General features: G+C 36.8%; 1 protein-coding gene across 2 annotated transcripts; it reads right to left on the bottom strand.

Annotated features, from left to right (window-relative positions):
* Positions 1–704: 704 nt before the first annotated feature.
* Positions 705–19,859, bottom strand: LOC143855001 (cytoplasmic tRNA 2-thiolation protein 1-like). 2 transcript variants are annotated; one of them, XM_077365159.1, is made up of 10 exons: positions 19,601–19,859; positions 17,394–17,508; positions 15,025–15,167; positions 11,820–11,939; positions 8,518–8,630; positions 8,340–8,432; positions 8,193–8,233; positions 7,018–7,084; positions 6,722–6,833; positions 705–1,071 (listed from the first exon to the last, which is right to left on the bottom strand). In XM_077365159.1, the coding sequence occupies exons 1-10, from the start codon at positions 19,712–19,714 to the stop codon at positions 922–924; spliced, it is 1,068 nt and encodes a 355-aa protein (XP_077221274.1). In that variant the 5' UTR covers positions 19,715–19,859; the 3' UTR covers positions 705–921. The 2 variants fall into 2 exon arrangements, with proteins under 2 accessions (XP_077221274.1, XP_077221275.1); XM_077365160.1 differs by lacking the exon at positions 19,601–19,859 and adding an exon at positions 15,672–15,824.
* Between the last annotated feature and the right edge of the window lie 306 nt (positions 19,860–20,165).

Here is a 20,165-nt window from a genome sequence, read left to right as displayed (position 1 = left end):
GATATTAAATAAAACCGACCATAACAGCTTAAGCTTTCGGAGTAATCGGTTGTTTACCCAACTGGGTTGTTACGTGCCTAGATGGGACCCACTTGTGCTGGAATAAATTAGTTTAGATTTATCAGTTGGTAGGATTTACTCTGTAGTTGTTTAGGATGCGTAGGAGTCTAATTGTGCCTTATGCAAGAAGGAGGGTTCGTAACATGGGCTTTTAGGCAAGAAAAGGAAAATGTTATATTCACCCCCTCTTCTTCCCTGGGCCCATCCGTAAAAGGACTAGTCATAGATACATTGGAGGGGGTTGCCCGCGAAGAACTTTAAACCATGATTAGGGGAGAGTGAGAAGTGACTGAAAAACTTAATTAAAAAGAGTTTTTATTTTCCTTACTTTTCAGCCCACTTCCCAGCATATCTTCACAACCTGTCCTCTCAATTCTCTACCTCTCGTACCCTCCCTACCTGTCTCAACATTTGGTAAGATAATATTCCATGAAAAAAATTCATAGTTGGCAAACATAGCATAAACCATTGATTTTTGTAGTACTTTTAACTTAAGAATGATAAGTCCATTGAGATATGACCAAGCCCATGTGGGTTGACTAATGATATTCTACAAAACGGTCTTGACTCTTATTGCCTCTGTATGTATTATGAAATGTTCTTTTTCTGTGGCATTTACATTTGTGCAATGAAAAATTATCACATTAAGAAAATATTTTATTGTGCATCCAAAAAACAAGAAATAAAACTTATATTTGGTGGAAAAATTATACAATACTGACAGGATCAAAGAAAGGAATTTCATTACAAAATGTGGATTAAATTATAAGAATCCTATCAGATGTAGGCTCCACATATCAAACCACAAAATAGTAGGATTCAAATAGTAGGATAGCGAATGTTCACCGATTTCGTGTAATATTAGAACTCCAACGTACCACAAGGTTTGCTCTGAGAAATCGACCTCTTAGTTTCGTCCTTCGAACCATTTGGACCTCTGGTTCGTCCAATACCCTGCCTTGGCAAACCTCGATTCAATCCGTCCAGTAAAACACAAGCTTTACACCATTTCTGCATAATTAAGTTATAAAATCAGCACCCACATCCAAACTGCATCATAATCATTATCTGACAAAGCAAGTGATAGTATTCAAAGATAGCAGGGAAATATGATGTTTTTTTTTTTAATGGTCAGGGAAATATGATGTTATAACTTATAAGAACACTGTAACTATAATAATTTTCTGGACAACCATTTTTTTTTTTTTTTTTGAAATGGTGATATATATATTAAGAGAAAAAGCGGAACCGAGATAATCCACAGATTACAAATAGGAAAAGGAGGAAAAAAGAAAAAAACAAATAAAATACAATTACAATTAAGGCGATAAATAATCGAACCACTCCAACTCCTGACTATTAACCCCTGATTTCGCTAAAGCATCAGCTTCTTCATTCACTGATCTTCTAACGTGCACAAAAGATATCTCCGACCCCGACACCCAATCAGAAATTTCATCAATAAGGCTGAGAGATCTCCATGGAGGAGGAACGATACCAGAGAGCCATCTGACAACATTAGATGAATCCCCTTCCACAATCACCTTATCCAAAACATTCCTTTCTAGGTGAAGAATACCATAAAACGCTGCTTTCACTTCGGCGTGATGAGTCAGATAGCCCGTTTGGACCGGAGAAAGCTCATTCCACAACACCTTCATGATTCCTCAAAAGACCACCAAAACCTGAAGGACCCAGGTTTCCAAAAGATGCCCCATCAACATTTAACTTACAGAAACCCAAGGGAAGCGGAGCCCACTTTTGAATTACCTTAGGTCTACTTACCCCTCCTTACAAACAATATCCCACATCTCTCACAAATCATAAGCCGACACAAGCCTGAACATTTGAAGACTCTTCGCCCATTGAACAGCTAAGGCGATTATTCTCTGAAAAATACCGAAGGCTAAACTGGCTTTTCCTTCAAAAACCCTTCCATTTCTTTCTTTCCAAACTGACCACCATAGGGCTAATAGGCAGATTCTCCACAGCACCTTCCCTTCCTTTTTCCAGGGGACAAAATCCCAACATTCCAAAAGACGAGGGATTGATTGAGGGAATACCCACTGGATGCCAAACCTTACCAAGATTAATCCCCATATAACCCTTACTACTTTACAGTGCAAAAACAAGTGATCAATTGATTCACCATCCTCCAAACACAACGGACAGTGGTCAATTAACCATAAACCCTTTTTTCTCAAAAACTCAATGGTTTGAATACGCCCACTACTAACCAACCAGCCAAAAAAACCCACTCTAGGAGGGCACTGAAAGACCAAACCTTAGCCGCAATAGAGTCATCACCACTCGGCACCAGCCTAGCATATACAGATTTCACCGAAAAGATTCCCGAAGAGTTCCAAATCCAGATTCTTTTATCCTCTCCGGATTTCTTTATATAACATTTCTCGATCAACTCAAACAAAGATGAGAGAGACTAATTCCCAGTCAAAAAATTTCTTCTGAATCGTGGGGCACCAAATAACTTTCTGATCCACTCTTTCAAAACAATCGCACACAAGAACGTTCTTGTCTGCTGCAACTCTCATTAAATCTAGAAATAAAGAACCCAATGTCTCATTTGCGCACCAAACATCACGCCAGAACCTGATACGCCTTCCAGATTACACTTTAAAACTGCAAGCCTTTCTAAACTCATTTCTCAATCCTAATATATCTCTTCAAATAGTTACCCCTCTTCTCGAATGCATCATCCGATTCCCAATTACCAGAAAGCACACCATACTTACTCCCAATCACTCTAGTCCACAGTGAAGAGTCCTCCTCCCCAAAACGCCATAACCATTTACTCAGTAAAGCAAAGTTAAAACACTTAATTTTCCTGATTCCCGATCCTCAGTTTTTAACCGGAACACATACCTTTTCCCATTTAATCAGGGGAATACCAATCTTGTCATTCGACTTTACGCCAGAACCTTATACTCCTTCCAGAATACACTTTAAAACTGCAAGCCTTTCTAAACTCATTTCTCAATCCTAATATATCTCTCCAAATAGTTACCCCTCTCTGCTCGAATGCATCATCCGATTCCCAATTACCAGAAAGCACACCATACTTACTCCCAATCACTCTAGTCCACAGTGAAGAGTCCTCCTCCCCAAAACGCCATAACCATTTACTCAGTAAAGCAAAGTTAAAACCCTTAATTTTCCTAATTCCCAATCCTCCTTTTTTAACCGGAACACATACCTTTTCCCATTTAATAAGGGGAATACCAATCTTGTCATTTAACCCCCCCCCCCCCCCCCCCCCCCAACAAAAAAAAAAGAAACCTTCGTTAAATCTTCTCTATCCTCAACCCCACACTTGCAGGGCATTTGAATAGAGATAGAAAATAAACAGGTAAATTTGCCAGAACTGCTTTAATTAGGGTCAATCGGCCCCCTTTCGATACTAATCTTCTTTTCCATGTCTCCAACCTTTTCTCAATTCTTGCTACTATAGGTTCCCATAGAGATTTATTTGGTCTCCCCACTGCCAATGGAAGCCCAAGATAAGAAGAAGGGAGCTTATATACCTTACAACCCAACATATCAGCACAACTACTAGCCTCAATAGAGGAAATATTTACTGCGAACATACTTGATTTCACAAAATTAGACCTCTAACCCGATATCATCTCGTAGCATCTAAGGGTTGCCTTAAGATTCAAAATTTTAATTTTATCCGGCACACAGAAAATTAATGTGTCATCCTCGAACTGAACAATCGAGACTTCCACCTTGTTCTTTCCTATCTTGAAACCTTCTATCAAGCCCTTTTCACTGCTTTTCTGGACAAGCTTGCTTAGAGTTTCCGCCACTATAACAAATAAGAAGGGGGATAAAGGACCCCTTGCCTCAAACCCCTTGAGGACTTAAAAAAACCTTTTGCCGATCCATTAGCCAGGATTGAGAACCAAGCCGACGAGACACATCTCCTTATCCAGCCTCTCCAAACACTACCAAAACCCATTCTACCAAGAAGATAGTCCAAACAGTCCCACTCCACTCTATCATATGCCTTCTCCATATCCAACTTACAAACCACTGCTTTATCTCCATTTCTGAGATAATAATCAATGGCTTCATTTGCTATAAGCGAACAATCCAAGATCTGCCTCTTGTTAACAAAGCACTTTGGCTATCAGAAATTAGCTTTGGCAGCACCAATTTTAGACGATCCGCCAGCATCTTTGCAAGCACCTTATACAGACATCCCAATAAACTGATCGACCGGAAATCTGATACCTTTGATGCTCCTTCCTTCTTGTGAATCAAGGTAATAAACGTAGCTCCCGTTCCTCTATCAAGCTGCAACCCCTCATAAAATTCTTTAAAGAATCTGAGAATACCACACTTCACAACCGACCAACAAGATTGAAAAAAGGCTAAGCAGAATCCATCTGGCCGAGGAGCCTTATCTCTGGGAGGGAAAAGAGAGCTCTTTCAACCTCCTCCTCACCAAAAGGACCCTCCAGCTTTATACTATCTTCCAAAGATAAGCTATTAAAAACTACATCCTCCAGGATAGGGCGAGAGATGTTCTCGGAGAAATATAAATTAGAGTAGAAATCTAAAATGGCCGAAGAGATACCTTCCTTGGATGACACCATTTGACCATTTACATTGAGCACCACAATTCTATTCCTTCTCCGCCTAGCAATTCTGTTCCTTTTCTGGACAAACAATGTGTGGTTGCATCTTTGAAATCGAAAGAAACATTTGTTTCTGAATTTTCGTATATAAATTCAGAATGCCATTTTGATATTTTGTTAACCTGCAGATGACATTAAGCTGTAAACCTGGAAAACCATGAGTTACAACTGTAAATCTTGGGTTCAACCATTTTGATGTTGTAAGAACTAGGCGTAAAAAATAAGAGTTTTCATTGCCTTCTGTAAATCGTGTCCCTTTCCCGGGGCCACTTGTATCAAGCACATCTAGCCTATGGTAAGCCCGTGGGCTCCGAGCTTTGTGGAGAAAACTGGGGCGGAGGAGGAAGAAAAGGAAAGAAACTTTCACCTATTGATGGGGACAATCCTATGGCCCATATTTGGGTTCCTAAACCACTCCCCTTTTCTACTCTAATCACCTCTCTTTCCTGATTTCTCTTTCCTGATTTTGATTACCGCTCCCCTTTTCTACTCTAATCACCTCTCTCTCTCGTTTCTCTCTCTCTCTCTCTCTCTCTCTCTCTCTCTCTCTCTCTCTCTCTCTCTCTCTCTCTCTCTCTCTCAGCTGTCATGGACTCACATCACCTATCGAAAGAGATCTTTCATATAAGACAAGGCTGCTTGACACCACGACCATCCGAACAGATATTAGATAAGATGGGGTGAGGTAGTGATAGACAGATGGTTTAGGGCTAAATTCCGAATGATCCAAATTGTATTACGTTGACTGTAGCACTTCATCAGAATATGTTCTCAAAGAACCACCATTCTTCACCTGATGTCATAAAAAAAGTGGGAGTTTATTCAAGACAACAAACTTGTTATTTTCACTTCATTTACAACAAACTTGTGTACTTATACGCATTTCTTCATTTCTTTTAAATTGTTGCAGATAGTCAATGGCTAAATGCTTACAATTATCTTAGACCTTGACACAAACCTAGGTGACACCCTATAGCTACGCTAGTGTTGGGGAATTATTTATGTACTGTGCGGTCGAAGAAGTCCTCCCCTGCAAAATTAGAGATTGGTCCTCCTATAAACTCTTGTATATCTAAAATTCTGAACAATTGTTTAGAAAATGGGAGTATATCACTGGGATGTGGCCCTGATTCCATGCTCCAGGGTAGATCTCTTGAACCCACGGATTCAGTAGTCCTAGACAAACATTCAGGGTAGATCTCGTCCCAGTGTATGCATTCAATTATAATTAGATGGCAGCCATAGAGGTAGTTCCCAGATGGAGTGCTACAGTAAATAATGCCTCAACAAGGTACAATCTCTGTCATCTTGGCGTAGTTGATTAGACTTGCACTTAAAGATGGAACATTTTTTTTTGGAGTAATATGGAAGATTTTTGACATGCAACATGCCTTGGTTCTTTTGAGAGTTTAACTATTGGATCCCTTGAGTTGACAAACTCTCAACTTTACCGATAGGATCATTAAAGGATCACATCCTTCATGGAGGACGATGGATGTGTTTGTCGTGATTGTGAATTTCATCGTGAGGGGCTCAACATATATATAAAAATATAAATATTCATAGGTTCACCAATACATTTTCTCTTTAAACATTTGTAAGTAGTGGATAGACATAAAATATAAGAAAGAGAGGTGCAAGTTGCTGTTGATGCTTGATTCAGGGAAGGGCAAGGAAGAGAAGAAGAAAGAAAAGAAAGGAGGAATGAAAGTCTTGAAATTTCTTAGTAAAACCCAAGACTTATAATCTCTTGATGTATATTATGAGAAGCAACTAGTTAAAAGCATGCCCCTTGACTTAAAAGCCAAATCATAAACTCATCGCAAGCACATCAATACCCCTTTTTTATGCCTACATTTAGATGAATTGATGACAGAAGCAATATTGCATGAGATAATTTGGACCGTGCATATAGTTTTATGCTACATATTTCCCTCCTATGAAAAAGGCAACCAAACATCAGAATTCATCTAAATCATAACAGAGTAGAAATAGGCTACCTGGCTGGAAATGTAGCCACAGCGTTCACATGTTCCTTGCTCTGGCATTTTTGCTGAAGTGGATATTCTGAAATTCTCACCCGATCGGATGATGTCAATTATGGCCCTAGGTCTGCATCAGGGAAAAATTAAATTGGAAAATAACCAAATTATGAAAGAAACCCATAAAGCAATGAAGAACAGGTAAAGGGGAGGCTTGCTAATGAAAATTGAAGAAATAACATTGTGTAGACATGTAATCCAACAAAAATCTTCGTAGAATGATGAATTACACATATGTTTAACAGGACTACGACCTGATTCTTTCCAGATCCTTAATAAATTCACGAGCAAAGCCTCGATATGCGTTGGGTGAATAGATGCCTGCAGCTCCAGCAAGAATAAAGTGATAGTAAGACTAATGAATACAGTTTTGGAATGTACTAAATATAGAATTCCCGATATAAAATGCAGATCCATCCAATGAAACATGTTGGAAAAATTTTCTGATGGAAAAAATGCCAGCAACCCAAAAAACATTATTGAGTAATAAACAGCAATAGATTTGATATTTGTGCAATTTTGGTAGTAAAGGAAGTGTTATATAGGAGCATCATAAGTCTTCCCAACAAATAGTTGCAGTCAACTCTTACGAAGGTAACATTATATTAGGACTATCAGTAACCACACATGGCGGAATTGGTGTGTCTATTGAATAGAAAGGTCAAAGAACAAGAAACCAAGCATTCATTAGTTTCATTTTACAATCCTGCATGTGAAAATATTAAACCACTACTGAGGCCCAGGAACAGTGCTGGACCATCATCGCTCCCACAGGAGCAATCGAACGCCTTTGATGGAAGATATTATACTAAGCAAGAATAGATAGGCCTTGTAGAGGCATCAAGGTCATTTTGATCAACCATCTAATAGGAAAGGTGCTAATAGAAATATTACCTAAAAGTAAAAGGGATTTGCTAGGAACCATCGCAGAAGGCATTTCGCGGACCGGCTGTTGCATGAGAGAGCAGCCACCTCAGATGAATTAAATGAATGAGACAAAATCTAAGCCTATGTGGCTGCTCTCTCATGCAACAGCCGGTCCACGAAATGCCTTCTGCGATGATCCCTAGCAAATCCCAAAGTAGAATATTACATAGATTTGAAGAAAACTGAAAAGAAATAGCAGTAGAATATAAAGAATGTACATGAAACAAAATTAAGAGCACAGCTCCAAACTACTGAGTTATTTCAGAGCAAAGGAATGTCATGCATAACAAATCTGAGCTTCTATCACAAATATTTAAAAAGCCATATTTTCCTTCTTCTTTTCCATTTGATAAGCAGCATTTAAACTTCAGTATCCATCTACTCATTATAGAATATAATCTGATAACACTACAATTAAAACATGAATGTAATCAATTACATTTGTAATAAGAAACCTAATAACTAATGAACAAACTAAAACAGTCCTCAGATGAGTTATTACATTCTGTGGAGAAGTAGTCCAGCTTCTTGAAATACGCATACGTACAATCCGGTCAAGGTTTCAAAACATCCACCGTAAATTAACTGCTTCAAATACAACTAATAGAGGACATTCATCACAAAATGAGTATTTCAATGTCAAGGATATATAACAATCTCCTTCTCATAGGTGTATTTAAAGGGCTTGCATCTTGGAATAGGCCCATCTTCTCCAGTGGTTATAAGAGTACATCTACTCAATCTACAAAGCACAACACAAAGTTAGTTTACTAAATGAATAAAATGGGACACTTGAACGGAACGAAAATTTGTCATTGATACATTACCTTGCAATATCACCTCTTAATATGTTTAAGAGAATGGTTTCAGCCAGGTCATCTGCATTATGTCCAGTAACAAGCTTGTCTGTACTCAGCAATGCAGCACCTCGATCCAAAGCCTACAAGCATTAAGTAATACGATCGTTTTTTTATTGATGTATTCTAGTTGAGAGATCTTTTGCCAATAGGAGATACTAACTTCACACATATTTAGCACAAAAAAAATCAAGTAGAATCATAAATTTCATGAATGAGGAATAATATTATGAGATGGCAACAATAACTTATTAAGAAAACAAAATTACAAACTATATCAAGGGTAGTGCTTGCAAGAGTTGAAACATCTCTACAAGTATGATCTTTTGCAAGAGAATCCACCAAATCATTTATGTCCCTCAGGGCATCAAAAATCGAAAATGCTAATATATATATATATATATATATATATATATATATATATATATATATATATATATATAGAGAGAGAGAGAGAGAGAGAGAGAGAACATTTCCTACACACTTGTGTAGGTAAGTTACCTACACACTTGTGTAGGTAAGTTACCTACACACTAGCTTAAAATACAGTGGGGGCCCACATTGTTTGGGTGATCCAAACAATTCATTTGAATGGTCCTCACATAGATAGGGTGTCCACAAAAAATCAGATCCATAGGATCATCCTAACCATTCAAACTATGGAGGTGAAATGGACGTGTATAAACCTTCACAAATTAGTCCATTTTTTGCCTCCATAGTTTGAATGGTTAGGATGATCCTATGGATCTGATTTTTTGTGGACACCCTATCTATGTGAGGATCATTCAAATGAATTGTTTGGATCACCCAAACAATGTGGGCCCCCACTGTATTTTAAGCTAGTGTGTAGGTAACTTACCTACACAAGTGTGTAGGAAATGTTCTCTCATATATATATATATATATGAGAAACTGTTGGTGAGCTTAAGCGCACCATTTTTTTGGTGCGCTTAAGTTGTTATAACCAAGGTTGCCAGATCGGGAATCGAAAGCTGGAATCAAAACGGGAATCGAAAGCGGGAATCGAAGGCTCCAAGGAAAAAATCCTACTCAAGGTTGCCAGAGCGGGAATCGAAGGCTCCCAGGGAAGAATCCTGCTTCCATGGTTATAACGCCTCCCATTGGTGCGCTTAAGCGGGACCCAAACATTTAAACGAATGTGAGGCGTTATAACAACTTAAGCGCACCAAAAAAATAGTGAGCTTAAGCGCACCAACAGTTCTCTCTCTCTCTCTCTCTCTCTCTCTCTCTCTATATATATATATATATATATATATATATATATATATATATATATATATATGAGGAAAATGATTGTGAGCTTGAAGCTCATATAGCTTATATGAGCTTTGGGTCCTACATTTTTTGTGGTGATCCAAACCATTCATTTGCAAGGCCCCATCATAGATAGGGGGTGTACCAAAAATCAGCTCGGTTGGATCATCCTAACCTCACCAAAAGCAGAGAGAAAAAATGGGCAGATTTGTGGCAAACGGTGTTTGTCCATTTTGCCCTCCACTTTTGGATGGGTTAGGATGATCCTATGGAGCTGATTTTTTGTACACACCCTATCTATGTAAGGGCCTTTCAAATGAATGCTTTGGATCATCCTAAAAATGTGGGCCCACATGTGTTTGGGCCCTCAAGCTCATATAAGCTATACGAGCTTCAAGCTCACAATCATTTTCCTCTCTCTCTCTCTCTCTCTCTCTCTCTCTCTATATATATATATATATATATATATATATATATATATATATATAGCAGAAGAGAAAAGAAGAGAATTTTTTGAATTTTTTGAAAATTCTATGAGAATTACACATCACTTTTTTTGACTTTTTTTTAACAAATGCACCCATTCAACTCACATATTTTCAATCCTACCCTCTCCTTTATGCTTTTTAACAAAGGCACCCATTAAAGCCACAAAATTTCAATCTTACCCCCCTGCTTTATGGTTTTTTAATAAAAAATCTATAGGGCGATCTTAACCATCCGATTTAAGAGGAAGTATGAAAACCTCTATAGATTGGAGGGCTAGGATCAGCCTATGGAATTGATTTTTGGGGCACAACCTATTTATGTTGTGTTCCATCACATGGACGGTTTGGATCAACCTATGACGTAGTCAGTACAGTTCTTTGTCGGGGTTTTTTACTAGTATATATATATATATATATATATATATATATATATATATATATATTTTTTTTTTTTTTTTTAAAAAAAAAATTGACTTTTATTAATAAAACCCATAACAGGGGACAAGGTGTCCCCTGTGATAATAGGGGTACCTTCCAATTACATCATGATGATTACATAAGAATTAGACTAAGAAACCCCTATTCACCAAGGCCTCTGGTACATAATGAATGTTAGCAAAACGCAATGCCCAGACATTGAAATTGTGTTGATTCTATGAATGATAGAGATCGTGTGGTGTGAATAATCTCTGAGAATATGCGTTGCTAGCCCAACCATGTGATTGGAGAAGACACTGGTATAATAAACCGTCACCTACCCAACTCATCCACAGTAACACAAATCACAAATTAGTTTTGACGGTTGTTTTGTTCTTTCTTAGAGCCAGATGTATTCTGAAATGGGTTTCCTTGGTAGCCTTATTGCGAGCTCATAGTGATTATGAGGAAAACTCTAGTCATGGCGTTTTACTCTATCACCCATGTTCATCGCAAGGCAAACAACAATGAGGATCGCATTACGAAAAGAATGTTACAAAATACTCTCTTACGAGTATTTCAATCTACCCCATATTCATGTTCACCCATGTTCCTTCCAACTGTGAAGGAAACACTTTCAAAGAAGCAATAAAAGGAATTCAAAATTCAAAGTTGTTTTCAAAGTTTAAAACGATATGATGAGAGAAACTTTATTTGTTAGTAGGGAATGGTTGGCGAGAAACCAATCATGCAAAGATAGAGACAGCATTTCAAAATTTAGAATTAAGATCAAGTTCAAAGTTACCAATTCAGATGCCACACATATAAGCCAACAATGGCATCAGTAGTTAGGTTTAGACCTTCATTTGGTTATTCTCTCTTTTTTTTCTTTTAACTAACAGAGAAGTAGCATTGTTAGAACTCAGAACAATAGGAAGTCTGCAAACACGTAACTTTAAGAGAAAAAAAGAATAAGATCTGTAAAACCAAAAGCATCATTCTGTTCAAACACCAATGTGTTTAGGGTTCGGGCAAAAGGCAGTAGATATGCATTACCAAATGCAAAACACTTCCAGAAATGGGGTTCCATACCTGGCGGCGGAAAACACCACAAAATGTACAGTTATTTTTTAAGCCTATCGCCTTCACTATTTCATCCATTGTCCAACCATATAAATCCTTGTACGAGACTATTTTCAGTGGCAGCCCATACTGGAAAAAAAGGATGAAGGTAGAAATGAATCAATAAAGGATAAGAGGACAGAAAAGGAATGATGATGCAGAAACAAAAAGTAATCTAAGTGGTTATCATGACAAGCATGGAAATTAATAAATCAAACATTCTATGAAATTAACAAGAAAAAAGACATATACAAGAAATATCAGTCATGGTGCTACAATCAAAAAAATTCTACACTTGATGAAGTTCGTGGCATCACAAAATCTCAAACTATCTATATAGCTTATTCAGATCTGTTATTAACAGAATTGATTTTTTTAACAGAATTGATTCCAATCGGGCATTATTCCAGCAGATATGATAGATCCAATTTCTCCTATTCCCACAAAGAAAATAGTCTTCATATTGAGCAAGTCTTGACAGGCTATCTTCCTCCCGAAGTTTAAGGCAATCATCCGAAAAGGAGGGCCTAAATGAAAATGATATGAATGACATTTTAAACATTATCCTTACCAAAGGTTTTAAATTTCGGTTTTGGTTTCTGTTCTGGTCATCAGCGAAACTGAAATGGTTTCGATATGAAATTTCGGCCAAAATCTTGAAAAAACACGGAAACATTACGGTATGAAATCACGGCTGAAATCAAAGCAAGATTCATCGCTGCTGGGTTTTTCATTTTTAATTTTTGTTATTTTTTTAGAAATATTAAAAAGGAATCTCATGGTTCTTCTCTTTCCTGCGAGTAGAGTTGATTCTTGTCAAGGATTCTGACGAAATGTTTTTGTTTTTTATATGAAAAGTTGCATGTTTCGCATATTTCAACGGAAATATTAATGAAATCACGAAATTTCGAGCGAAATCATGCATTTTTCCGAATCCAAGTGGATTTCGTTTCGGTAACAGCCTAAATCGAAATATTTCGGCCGAAATTTTAAACCATGTCCTTAACCCAATCTTAGAAGTTTTCCATGATCCTTCGATTATATTTTAAGAAACTGGTTAGGAATGTAAGCACCTGCTTTGTAATTTAATTCACCTAATACACGCTTCACAGAGTGAAAATGAAACAAACCAGACTTTGCAACTTTTTGTGCATTTTTTTCTTTTTCTGTGAGAAAGCTAATATAATTTCATTAACAGGAATCTACATAATTGATCCGCCGATATTTATGCTGTTGTCAAGTTGGACATGAGGTATTGAAAATGGAGACCAATCAGACTTGAAAAGCGAACACATCCATACAATAAGAATACATAGTAGTGAAAGATATACTTTTATAACTAAAACTACAAGTCAAAGAAAACAGTAACAAAAACAACAGATCAGTTAAGGTATTGTACTGGAATACTAGTTGCTCTTAGACATATGTTACTCCACTTTATTTCTTTTTCGTCTTTTTATTCGTTGCTACAAATAGAGGAGTTTTTTTTTCCACTTTTATACTGCAAGTTAAGTGACAGATTTTTCTGTAAATTTGCCTCTTCTATAGTTTGCAATAATATGTTTGATTAAACAAGGCAACGATATACAACTTCATGCAAAGCTTCATGGTATCAGAGCCTTTAGTTGTGGCTCTAGGATTTCAAAACAGTCATCTAGGTTAATTCTTATACATTTACTTTCTGTTAATTCTTTTCATAACAGTCAGCTCCTTCTTTCTATATCCCTTTATAACAGTCTTATCCTTCTTCTATATCCTTTTTGGGGTTGTTTGGTATGCTAATAACAATCCATGGATAAACTTTTCCGGGAATATTGTTAAATATATCTGGATAATCTTATCCATAGCTTGTAGTATACAACGCCTCTTCATATTCTTTCTTGTCAACAGAAATCACAAAAAGAGAAATCCCAACCGATATGCCTAGAATATAATGAGTCGATGGTGGGAAAGACTGTGGCCAACCAAGGGGTCAAGAAGGAGGGCATAACATGGTCCCCACTCCCCATACATAAAGACCTCCCAAGGATCCCATCTCCCAATTTTACTACACCCTTGAAGAAATCCTCTTCCAAGAGGTTGACAAGGAGAGCCTAACTCAGTTGATCCACCATCTCAAAAACACCTTCAGCTTCTACTCTTACAGCGTGATGCCTCATCGGGACCCTACGAGTCTATAAGGTAGTCCCAAGGAATCATTGTCAATATTTTCTAAAGGTGAACTTGAGAGAGAGAGAGAGAGAGAGAGAGAGAGAGAGACAAACCACATGAGTTGTTTGATGGATTAAGGTATTGAAGCCTATCTCAAAACGTGTATGTTGCCACCTCTCATTATGTTACTAAAAGACATGACTAAGGTTAGTTGGATTAAGGTATTGAAGCCTATCTCAAAACGTGTATGCTCATCTTGATTTACTATGAAGTCATTGTCCAAGATCATCACCATTCTTTCCCCTACAACCTTTCAACCTGCTAATTGTAGTCTCAGCTTGTGAGGGACTGTTAGATATGTTTGTCTGATACTCTGATATGGCATTCTTTAGAAAAGAGAAAGCCTTTCATGTAGATACTTAAAAAAACAAAAAAGAAAGGAGACATCAGCATTCTAGGAAAAATAACTTTTTTTTTAATGGTTAGGAAAAATAACTTATAAACACAGATAAAGTCAGAAAAGCTACAATCGAAAGGAGAAGATTGCCTTGCTTATGAAGATAACAATAATACAATATTACTTTGTACATTCACATAGTGAGATGACAATAATTTCACTGAAAAACTATAAATATGAAAAGCAGTTCAATGATTTAACCACCAATAATCAAGCCAACAAACAATAAAATAGATAGAATAATTAAAAAGGGAGGATTGATTTATAGTTCACATAGTAAGATAACAATAATTTCACTTAAAAACTATAAATATGAAAACATGAATATATAAATAAACATTACAAGCAACCAAGACATGTAATGTCATGTATAACAATCCATGAGGACCTTCGAATAGCAACTTTGGTTAATAAGCAACACTTAAAAACTATAAATATGAAAACATGAATATATAAACAAACATTACAAGCAACCAAGACATGTAATGTCATGTATAACAAGCCATGAGGACCTTCGAATAGCAAGTTTGGGTAATAAGCAAATTACATAGTAGTAAATTATTGCACCTGAATTTCATTTCTTTTGACAGTTTCAAGGGAGTCATCCCGATAACCAGTTATCCCTTCATCAACAGATAATAAGAAAAGATCTAAGCCGTAATTGTGCCGACGATTCAGCTCTGACAATACATGAGCAAGGACAGTAGAATCTGCAAAAAAAAAAAAAAAAAAAAAATTGTACTGAAAATGGTCCCAGTTCATAAGCTTTTCTGATTCATGAACAATACAATCACTCTGGAAACATTAGAACATGGAATCAAGCGTCTTATTGTGTAAATCGTAAGTTAAGGGACAAATGTTGAAAGCTGAAGGAAAGGTAACCAATATTGCCCAGTGTGCCACAAGCAAGGGGTAACCCTCCCTCCCTTGACAACCATCACACCTTTTGACAGTAACCACATTACAGGAGTATTTAAAATATTGCGAAAAATCTAAAAAGTCTTCCAGAATAGATTTTTGTATCACTAAAAATACACATTATTCATTGTGAAAATCTAAAAAGGTTTCCGGAATAGATTTTTTATCACTTATGCCTTGTCGTTTCATTTTGGGCCAATAATCGGTTGTCACAATCTGAAACGAACAGGGCCTTAAAATAGACATTATCAATTGATGGGATTCACATGTACATCCAAGATGCGAGAATGCATTACCATGGAGTTTTTCTTCATATTTGTCAAAGCTCCACATTCAGTTATTTCTGCAGTTCAATGGGCATGAGACAATGGGAATCCCTCGGGGCTACACACTTCCATAGTTGTTGAGGAGTTTCTTAAGAGGATCTACTCAAGGATGAAAGATCGGATCTGAGGGCATTAGAATGGGCTTAATATAGAAGAGGATTTCTCATCATTGATATGTTAATGCATTTAATATTTAGTATGCAACATTCATTTCAAAAAAAAATAATAATAATTGTATGCAACATGCCAATGGTAATGATGACCCACTGATACTGGAGGCTTCTGCTTTTTCGCAGTTCAAAAGAAAATTCATCAATGTAACCTCTTATTGGATGGCTACAGAAGCAGGTTGGGAAGCTAAAGATCTATGTCATATAATAGAAAGGGTTATCAAGTCCAAAGGCCACACTATCAAACTTTCGGGTGTATCATTTCTTATACGAAAAATGTCCCCACTTCATACATAAATATTGTGCGACAACACACAATCATATCATCCCATCACCATCAACCTCAAGCCAATAGGAGGTCAATATTAAAACGGATAGCACCGTTTACACATGTTTGAAGAGCTTAAGCTTGTAGAAGCAGTTGCATATAAAAATCAAATGGCCTTACCGCTCCCATCACAATTAAACTTCCATAACCAAGTAAAAACAAGATACCTGACAATGGCAGGCCTTTAAGGAATATAGAGTAAGAAAGCGAAGCAAATCATAAAAATATGCAATTCTTTGGAGAGTATAGTTTACCCAAACACAAGCAAACCAACACTGAACCGATGTGGATTTTAGTTATGATTGCTTTATCTAAGAAAATAGTATCTAGATCATATCTGCAGTATTGCAAGCTGGCTCTGAATTTGGAAAGGGGGAAGGATAAAAATGAATAAATTCGGGAAAGCAATCAGAAACCAGCACAAAAGCACCTAAATAAACAATAGAGGCCACAATATCTCTGTTGTGAACCTTGAACAAAAAATCAAAGCAAAAGTCTTCAGAGCACTTTGAATTATCACTCAAGCTTATCAACAGGTGATCCTTAAGAATTTTATGTGAGATATAACTTACTCTGCTTGCTGACATAAGAGTAGACAAACAAGAACAAAATATCATATTATTCATACCATAGTTGCCAGGGTGGGAAACAAATTCAGAAAGCAAAACGTGAAATGGAAACGGGAAACGCAGGAAAAAAATATAGGGGAAACAAGAAACGGGAAAACAATAGAAAATCATATGAGAAACGCATTTTTTTAAATGATTTTCGTAAATTTCACACATATTTCCCGCACGTTTCACCTATGTTTTCTACAGATTTTCCATACGTTTGTCATGTGTTTCACATAAGTTTCTTATAAGTTTCCCATGTGTTTTGGAAACATTTCCCCAATTTTTTATCACGATTCAGAAACGCTTTTGAAACGCATTTTAGGGAAAACGAGTTTCCCAACTTTCTCAAACTCATTTTAGGGGAAACGAGTTTCCCACCTGCCCAAGGAATTTCCGGATACTATGATTCATACAATAATGAGTGAAACCAAAATCCATTAATTCTAAGTATTTCAAGGATATTAAGACAAACAACCAAGACGATTTCAGAACTAAAACACCTGGACATAAGTCTGATGAAGGCAAAGCATTTATGATATATTTCACATAATAAATGCATCTGTTACTTATTAAGTGTCACCTTTTCCTCCAGAAGCCCCAATTGCAACTCGTTCCCCAGGTTTGAATAATTGATTGTCCACAATAACCGCATGGATCTCCTCCTCAAACGCAGAGTAAAAGCATTCCCTGCAAATCTTTAGAAAAAATGGCTTTAGCTTTACGAAAAGTATAGAAGGATGTTCCGAGAGGAACAAATATATCAATAGTCCGTCAGAATCATATAATGGATACATTTAAATAGGGCCACGCTGAAAGTAATTATTGGCTCCTCACCTGGAAGAAGCACTGGAGGGTGGAAAAACATAAAAGCAATATCTAATGGAAAATATGCACGAAACTGATGGAACTTATTAGGATATAGATTACCTGCATATATGTAGTAAAGGGGCAAACATGATCCGCGGGAAAAGTTATCACCAAAATTAGGACAATAATTGACATGGATTGCAATATGTAGAGAAGATCATAAGATAAAAGAATTCACATGTCCAAGAGATATGGAAGCTCCAATCTTCAATGTCCAGGAACATAAACTGAAGTTCAACCATCATAAGTACAGAACTATAGATTTACAATTTTCAATGAATACAAAAAAGGAGCTGAAAGAGGGCGAGCCTTGGCGCAATGGTAAGGTTGCTCCATTGTGACTTGGTGGTCACGGGTTCGAATCACGGAAACAGCCTCTCTGCAAAGCAGGGGTAAGGCTGCGTGCATCTAGCTCTCCCCAGACCCTGCAATGGCGGGAGCCTTGTGCACTGGGTCGCCCTTTTTTTTTTACAAAAAATGAACTGAAAGACGAGTTAAGCTCAATACTCAAAAAGATTGAGATTAGTGGCAATAACAATACCGTTGTTAAATTAACAAAAAACGAATTTGCATGGGCTATGTTATCCATATATTTCTTTTGGATTGGAAGAAAGGATGTAATGTATGGCAGCAATTCCGGAATCATGTACAAACCAAACATTCATTCTACTATTCACCACGGTCACCAGATGATAACAATCTAAGGTTTCTGGTTTCAGTATGCGTTCCGGTCATAATGGAGATAGAAACATGTCTGTTTAGAATAAAAGTTTCAGTGAAAATCCCATAAAATTACGTAATTATATAGAAACAAATGCAAATTGTGGGCATTTATGATAAAACTTAATGAAGTGGTAGAATAAGCAAAATTATGCACTCAAAAACCATCATATAAGCAAAAAATAACTCACCAAGTGACATTCGCTGCTGTGCATGTCTGACAATTCAATACATTCCATATTTCAGATGCAATTCATATAAATATTTATAGTACAGAACGCATACACCAAATTTCGAATACAATTCATATAAATATAATCAAGTACAACATACTAGTATAGTATACCCTAAAAAACTCACAATTTTGGTCTTCACATGTGTTTCAGCGGGGTTGGAAACAGAAATACTTCGGTCCTTTTGTGTCGGTTTTGATGAAAATTTAAAACCATGATCACAATAAGACGACAATGATGAGATTGGAACCACCACTTGGAAGAGAGGTTGAGCTGAACCCAAGCAGGAATGCACCTTAAGAGTAGATGTGGTTAATGTAGTGATATGTGCATATTATTATTATGCGTATGGGCAGTTGTAATGTAGTTATGATGTAGTTGTGGGTATATATTTTAGGGTTATGGGTGTTAGTTATTGCTTATGTGTTATGTAAGTAGTTTAATGGGGTAGTGATGTGGAGCTACCTTTATGCTTGTATTTAAGAAGTGCATTCTAATGAAAATATAGAAGTTTCCAACCAAGAAAGAAAGTTATGTTTCTCAAGAGTCATGGTCCCTCTCATATTGAACCTTTAAGAGGTCCAGTTGCCTCAAATCAACCCTTCTCCCCCTCTTTTTCTATGTTTTTCTTTGTTTATTTGTGTTACGACCAATCGAGCACATAACAAATAGCTTACATACCAGGCTATATGCACCAAATTGCTCCTCTTTATTATTACACAACACAATTTATGAGATCTTAACATCCCCAGAATTAGTGTAGACATGTTATGCTTAATAATAACTTTCAATTATTAGGGGTAAAAAGGAATTTTGCCTGGCTGATCTCACCGATAAACAAATATGCTTAAAAATAGAAAATATGGTTCATATTCAATTGTACAATACTTAATTCTTAACTTTCAAACATGGGTCAAATATGAGAGAGTATAGAACAAAAAAAGAAGAAGCAGCAGTATTGAAATACCTGTTGTTGGGTTTTGGGTCTTCTTAGAGCAGCCTTCTTTTGGTTACATATAGAGCACAGCCTACTCGCCGCCTTCTTAGCCTTAGCCACCATCTCGGCTTCGTCTCCCTCCATGAAAGGTTAATCTTCTGCACAGTGTCTCAAGTTATCGCGTCTGTCTTCGTTTTATTTTGCTCCGAATGGCTGAGAAAGGTTAATAGGGTTCTTAGTTTTTGTTATTTTTTCTTCTCCTTGTTTTACTTTTTGGTATAATAATAATATGCCCTTTTCAGAAGTAGAAAACTCCTTCTGAGTGTAACTTAGTTCGGGTTCAATCCGATTTTGGCTCGAGTCAGGTTGGCAATTGCTTTTTGGTTGGATTAGGCTGAGGCTAGGCAACCCGAACCGAACCCAACCTCAGTCCTCTAATTTTATTTTGATTTCCTTTTAGGTTATTTGTATTTTTCAGTTTGGGCCAAGGTGGCCAGAACCAACAGTACTTGTTTTCAGGCAAGGTTTTAAATTTCGGTTTCGGAATGTCGGACGAAATCTAACGAAATCTCTTAACGCCTATTTTATCTAGCAC

Source organism: Tasmannia lanceolata, unplaced genomic scaffold (assembly GCF_043159265.1).
Source record: "Tasmannia lanceolata isolate RefF3 unplaced genomic scaffold, GAP_Taslan_0.1 ptg000020l, whole genome shotgun sequence".
Classification (NCBI taxonomy): Eukaryota; Viridiplantae; Streptophyta; class Magnoliopsida; order Canellales; family Winteraceae; genus Tasmannia; species Tasmannia lanceolata.
This window is presented reverse-complemented; position numbering and strand designations above follow the sequence as displayed.

Excerpts from the sequence above, each read along its gene's own strand:
- LOC143855001 (XM_077365159.1), bottom strand. The coding sequence starts at position 19,714 with ATGGAGGGAGACGAAGCCGAGATGGTGGCTAAGGCTAAGAAGGCGGCG. Across the intron at positions 15,168-17,393 it reads TGGGGCTTCTGGAGGAAAAG|ATTCTACTGTCCTTGCTCAT; the intron begins GTGACACTTAAT and ends TTTTTTTTGCAG. Across the intron at positions 11,940-15,024 it reads TCAAAAGAAATGAAATTCAG|TATGGGCTGCCACTGAAAAT; the intron begins GTGCAATAATTT and ends CTTTTTTTCCAG.